Consider the following 7005-nt stretch of genomic DNA (forward strand, 5'->3'; position numbering starts at 1 on the left):
GTCTTTTGTGATTCCACTGATCATTGATGGTATCTGCCTCTGCTAGTCATAGTGAGTCTCTTCCATTTGTATTCAGATGGTATTCTGGTATTTTATCCACGACCTCTTATTCTTTGCAGTAGAAATACTAAAGACATGACTAGTGGGAGGGAATTTTCAGGACCATGCTAGGGATGAAACGTGTGAAAAGTTGGTACATCTACAGATAGATAGAGAACTAGGAAAAAGGATAAGTAAAAACAAATTTCTGATGAAGAGTGAGGAGGGTAACCATCAATCTGGGATAAAACTTGGGAAGCTCTTGGTGATTCCAAAGAAATAAATATGAGTCTAAAATATCCATAAGGAACAGGAGAGATGAAATGTGTTTTCAAAGCTTAGAGGATGGTGGGTCTTGTTTAATTATATAATGTATTGTAGAGTACCCAATTAATTAATTACTCAAATCAATCCCTCCAGCAGCACATTCCTCACTATCTGCCCCAGTGTTCTGGGTTCCTGAATGACACACACACCCGCACACGTGCGCCCACACACACATACACACACACACACACACACACACACACACACACACACACACACACACATATTTTTAATATGCCTTAAAAGTTCAATGGCTGGACTACTTCCTAACATCCACGGAGCTATTCCACCTTTCCCCAGTATTTCCAAATTATTGCTTAATAAACTCTATACTCCATATTGGCTTGCATGAACCCAGTCAGACAGCCCTCTTGGGATCCTGCTCACCCCTGGATCCTACATTGTGCCTATGCTCTCTGTCCTGCATCTTCTCAGTCCTGGTGCCTTTAAACTCCTCCCTGCATGGCAGATCTCCATTTTCCTCCTCCTTCCTCTCTGTTCCTAACCTGGGATTCCTAGAAGTCTGACCACAAACTACCCTTCCCAGCCATTGGCTGCACACAAACAAGGAGAACCAACTGAGAGCAGGGTCCCTCACTGTCTTACATATGGACATGCAGATTCTGGGCAAGCAATTCTGTGGACCCAAATTAACATAATACAAGCAGCATTAGGCCAAAAGTACTACATTTTACAATTTTTGCCCATTTAGAAAGGTTCCTTTCTCTGAGACATAAGTTGAACATAACTATAACAATAATATAAATTATAAGGTCTGATATACACTTAACATCTAGTCTATCAATTCTGTACATTTAGATATAGTAATCTATTATCTTTCCTAACTTAATGAGTTTATATTTTGTGTCTGAATTATGTTGATTTTTTTACTTGTATCACCATCTGAAAACCATTCTTTTAAATCTAAAACATCCTCTTTAATGGCAAATAAGTTAAGTTTGATTATGAGTCTATAACTAGTTTTCAACCGCATCAGAAATCTGAGAAGGGATTAAACATTAGCTGAATTTGTAGGAAACACAAAGACATAGCTTCCAACTTAAACAGTTTGTAGAGACAGCTGACTGCCTGGACAGTCTCCTATATCCCTATAATTTTGAAGCATCTGTGTTTAGCCTTCTGGACCTAAAACAAATGACAGACTTTAAGTAAAGCAGGAATTATGAAGGACTATCTTATCCTGTCTTGGCAGAGGTAAGTTCTTGACTATATCATATTGGATATAAATCATGTGTCCTTTCCTGGACAGTATTTTTTTGTCTGTAGATTAACTAGGGAACTTTTTACCCAGTGGCTAGCTTGTCACAATTGTAGCAACACTATGTAGAGGTAATGATATTTACTTTTTTCTTTAAAGTAGAATGGGTATACTGTGAGTAGCAGACATTTCTCCTTCTCAAAAGATCTATTAATAATGAAGTGATTAGAAATGTCATGTTTTGTGGATCTTTGACATTTTTGAAAACCATCTATCTACATATGTAGCATAACTAAATTGTCAAACATTGATTACTCTTAGCTATTTACTCTTTTAATAATATTGCAAACATTTTATTATAATTAAATCAGAATCTTACATTACCATGAGTTTATTATCTGATCTTTAACTTGTATTACTTAATCATCTTAATCAGTTTGTTACAGAATCTATTAAAAGGACTGACACTTAGCCTTGTATTCTTGAATGAGTTGTGGGAATAGATTACTAAACTTACTCTTAAACAACACAATTTATAGGCATAATTTTACATTGGCAAAAATCTCTAAATTGTGATACGAAATTAAGGTTATATTTTCTTACATTGGGGAAAATTTATATATTGATAAAAGTTTAAAGTTTCCATTGGTATAAATCTTAATATATTGATATAAAATTTAAAATTAATATTTTTACTCTTAGGCATTGTGCCTATATAACTCATTCTTTAAGTAGTTCAAATGTAGGTCTCTTTATGTAGAATATCTTGAATGTCCTGGCACTCATGCCATATCATATTTATAGTGTATAAGAAGAATTCAGACAGGCACATTGGGAAAATTCTAATAGATCTTGTCAGGATAAAAAGAGACTGTTCAGGAATCCACAGATAACCTTCAAGGAATAAACGCTTGCATTTCAGGTAACAAAAATAGGGATATCAGTGCAGGATTAAGTCTAAAGTTGTTATACAACAACTCCACACACATACACCAAAATCCACAGAACATGGGTGGCATAACAATGTTGTGAAGTCCATGGTCAAAGTTCAGGAATCTTGTGTCATTGTCATTCTCTGTGTAACTGTGGTCCCAAGAAATCTACTTCTGTACCATGAATACAAAAGAAGCTTCAAATAGAAATAGAATTCAGATGTCACAATAACAAAATATATAAATCTTTGTCAGAGTGGGTTTATCAATCAGAACCAGCCTGATAGTTTTGGTCACTGAACATCGCAGAAAACACATTTCTCTGAAGATGTGATGAATACTGTGGGATATGTAGTCTCTCATGCTGACCTTTGTGTTCTGCCTATCAGCTGCTCAGCTCTAAGTTGTGAGCAAAGTAAATAGATAAAAATCAAATGAAATGCCTCAGAATAGTGCTGGGTAACCTGTAGAGTAGAATGAGAGGCAAAGAGTCCCACAGGGAAAGAATAAGAATTTAGTAATCACTATGCTGACAGAAATGTATGTGCGGTCCAAACACTAAAGGTCATGTACACACATTACTACATATGTGATAGAAGCAAATGTTGCTGTAAACATGAAAACATTGATACTTAATGTTAAAGAAATAATATTAACTACTAGATAGAAATGATGGCTCAACAGTTAAAGACCATTAACTGCTCTTACAGAGATCCAGTGTTTGATTCCAAGGCTTTTATATAATGTACAGACATGCAGGCAAAACACTCATATACCTGGTATAAATAATTTTTAAGTCCCTCATAACATGAACATTTGGCTTTCACGTAGGTCAACATATCCTTCTGCCTGAAATAATAGAATTCAGGATGTTTGGGTGGACTCGACCCTTTATTATTCTCAACACTTTATTTTATCCCCTAAGATGGCCAAGAATCCCAGGAATGCAGTTGCTAAAGTGTCATCTATGGACCTAACATTGAAATGAGTTTTACATTTCTCCAGTTGGTGGTGGTGCACAACCTTGAACCCAGCACTTGGGAGGTAGAGTTAGGTGGATCTCTGTGAGTGTGAGGCCAGCCTGGTCTACACAGCAAGTTCCAGACAGGGCTACACAGAGAATCCCTGACCTGAAAAACCAAAAGAAGATACAAAGAAGAGGAGGAGGAGGTAGAAGAGGAAAGGAAAGAATTGGACATTTCATCCATTCTCTCTGCTCCTGAGCAGTATATTTTTCTACAAACACCATTTATATTTTTTGAATACAGTTCATTCATTTGGTACTCTAGACCTAACAAACCTGACCCACATGAACATCATGCTTTCAGGTGACACCATCTTCCAGATCTTTCTCATATTGCAGTTCAGTCTTGGTGTTCTAGGGAACTCAGCACTATTGTTGTTATATATATACACTTTTGTCTTCAGGCCTTATTATAAGAAGTTGATAGATTCAGTTTGTATTCACCTGACAATAGTCAATATTTTGCTGATCATATTCCTATTGACAAAAGATATCATGTTATCCTTTGGAGTAACCAATTTTCTGGATGATATCGGTTGTAAGGCAGTCTTGTTTTCATTCAGAGTCAGCCGGGGTCTGTCCATCTGCAGCACCTGTGTTTTAAGCACGTTCCAAGTCATCACCATCACTCCCAGTACTTCTAAGTGGGCCTGGCTTAAGCCTAAACTGTCTACATGGATTTTTTCTTCCTTACTTTGCTCCTGGCTTATTAACATACTCATCTATGGATATATGCTTCCAATGGTAGTAGCCAAATCCAATAATACTCTTGCTGGCTATGGATATTCAGATGGTTATTGTATAAACAAGCACCCTGGGAACCAAAATTTAGGGTCATTTTTTAGCATTATCCTTATTCATGATCTCTTCTATGTGACCATCATGATGTGGGCCAGCCTCTACATGGTGATTTTCCTCTACAGACACCGCAAGGGAGCCCAGCATCTCCGCAGCCCTAATCTTTCCTCCCAGACATCTCCTGAGCGCAAAGCCACCCACAGCATCCTGTCTCTGGTTAGCTGCTTTGTGTTAATTTATTGGTTGAACAACTCTGTCACTCTTTATGGCTTTTATGCAAAGGAAAAAATTCCAAAACTGGAGTCAGTAAATTCACTTTTGACAACATGCTACCCAACCATCTGCCCTTTTTTACTCATGAAGAATAATAAAGTTATTCTGCAATTCATTTCTTCATTTTCTGTACTGAGAATGACCTGTTTTCAAAGTTCACTCCACGACTGAACAGAAACACCCACGTCTAGGCAATAAAACAATGTCTTAACAATTTTCATAGAATTAAGAATTTGAATGCAGACCTAGCTGGTTTGGTTTGCTTTGCTTTGCTTTACTTTGGTTTGATTTTTTTAAACAGGGTTTATCTGTGTGGCCTTGGGTGTCCTTCAACTCACTTTGTAGACCGGGTTTGCCTTGAACTCACAGAGACCTATAGGCCTCTGCCTCCCACATGCTGAGATTAAAGGCATGTGCCAAATAGAATTACATCATATACCCACCTCTTTTTCTTTCCTCCTGACCCACCCAACAACCTTCCCTTAAACCTTCCCTCTCCTATTCCATCCCCCACATACACTGTTAAGTTCATAGCACTTTGTCCCTCAATTATGATCGTTACACACAGGTGTATGTGTGTGTATATATGTATATGCACCAATATATAGATATACCATATGCTAAATCTATTTCTGTTGTTTGCATACATAATGACCACTCTGCATTGGACAACCAATAAAAGAGTTCATCCTGGGAGATGCTAATTCTCCTTCAAGCAGTCCTAAGTTGCATATAAGTTTTTGTCTAAGATCAGTACCTCCATGAGAATCCCCCCAAGTTAATTTGTCCATTGTTATTGTCATTGTGTCCATCTTGATTATATAGCCATTTGTAGATGAGACTCTTTCATGGCAAACTTACTGGTATTCTGGCTCTTAAAATCTTTTTACCTCCTCTTCTGCAATGTTCCCTAGGCCATAGATGCAGGAACTTTGGTGTAGAAGTAGCCATTGGAGTGGGGCTCCACACAATCTGTTGATATCTACAACACTGTGGTCAGTTTTTGCTTTCTGTGATGGTCTCTTTTTGATCTGAGGATTTGGAACTAGGAACCAAATATGAAAAAGAATATGCACTTATCATTCTGGATCTGATCATCCATACTTTTCTAATGAATTCAAATAAAACATTTTCAACAATCTTGCCATGACTGCAATCCTTTGATATGTTATAAGCTTCTCTATCTGGGGTGAATGTTTTCTTACATAACCCAATATAAAATCTTCTGCAACTGCTGGCAACTAAGCACAACATTTTGTATTCAAACTTGAATTGGATTGGAGTGTCTGCCAAGAAAAACCTAGTAATACATTTACAGCATTTCCAACTCCCCCTTAGGCCCTCACACTCCCCTATCACCCTACTCTTTCTCAAACTCATGGACTCTTCCTTTATAATTATTACTATTATATACATATACTTACACATACATATTATACATTGAATATATGTAAACTACTGAATCCTGTTAGTGTTGCTTGTCTGTATCTGTTTCAAAGGCTGATTACTTAAGGATGGATAAAATCTCAGGGGCTTTATACTGATTCCCCTTCTCTCAGCAGTCATCGATTCCCTATAATTCTTCATTTGGGGGTGAGGTCTTGTGAAATTGTCCCAACCATTTTGGCATCTCCGCTGGTGCTGTCATTATGCAGGTATCATCTGGACAACCACATTGTTGAGATTGCATAGTTGCAGCTTCCCTGTCATGTACTACAGTAACTATACTAGTCTTATGGGACTTACAATCTGTGGAACCCCTCTTCTAATGTCGACTCTGAGATTGAGGGGTAAAGATTGCATTGTATTAATTGAGAATGGGTACCCCAAGGTCACTTCTGAATTTTGATAAGTTGTGGCTCTCTACGGTAGCCTACGTCTGCTGCAAAACAATCTCCTGAAAGAACAGGAATTCAAGGCCCATACCTAAACATAGTAAAAGCCATATACAGCAAACCAGTAGATAACATTAATCCAAATGGAGAGAAACTTTAAGCAATCCCACTAAAATCAGGGACTAGACAAGGCTGCCCACTCTCTCCCTACTTATTCAACATAGCTCTTGAAGTTCTAGCCAGAGCAATCAGACAACAAAAGGAGGTCAAGGGGATACAGATCGGAAAAGAACAAGTCAAAATATCAATATTTGCAGATGATATGATTGTATATTTAAGTGATACCGAAAGTTCTACAGGAGAACTACTAAACCTGATAAACGCATTTAGCAAAGTGGCTGGGTATAAAATTAACTCAAATAAATCAGTAGCCTTCCTCTATACAAAAGAGAAACAAGCCAAGAAAGAAATTAGGGAAATGACACCCTTCATAATAGTCCCAAATAATATAAAATACCTCAGTGTGACTTTAACCAAGCAAAGTGAAAGATCTGTATG

At 37.4% G+C, this 7005-nt stretch overlaps 1 protein-coding gene across 1 annotated transcript; it reads left to right on the top strand.

Annotated features, from left to right (window-relative positions):
* Window positions 1-2901: 2901 nt before the first annotated feature.
* Vom1r56 (vomeronasal 1 receptor 56) lies at window positions 2902-6641 on the top strand. Its single transcript, XM_063280910.1, has one exon. It carries the CDS (start codon window positions 3827-3829, stop codon window positions 4781-4783), a length of 957 nt encoding a protein of 318 aa, XP_063136980.1. The 5' UTR covers window positions 2902-3826; the 3' UTR covers window positions 4784-6641.
* Window positions 6642-7005: the final 364 nt, after the last annotated feature.

Source organism: Rattus norvegicus, chromosome 1 (assembly GCF_036323735.1).
Source record: "Rattus norvegicus strain BN/NHsdMcwi chromosome 1, GRCr8, whole genome shotgun sequence".
NCBI lineage: Eukaryota > Metazoa > Chordata > Mammalia > Rodentia > Muridae > Rattus > Rattus norvegicus.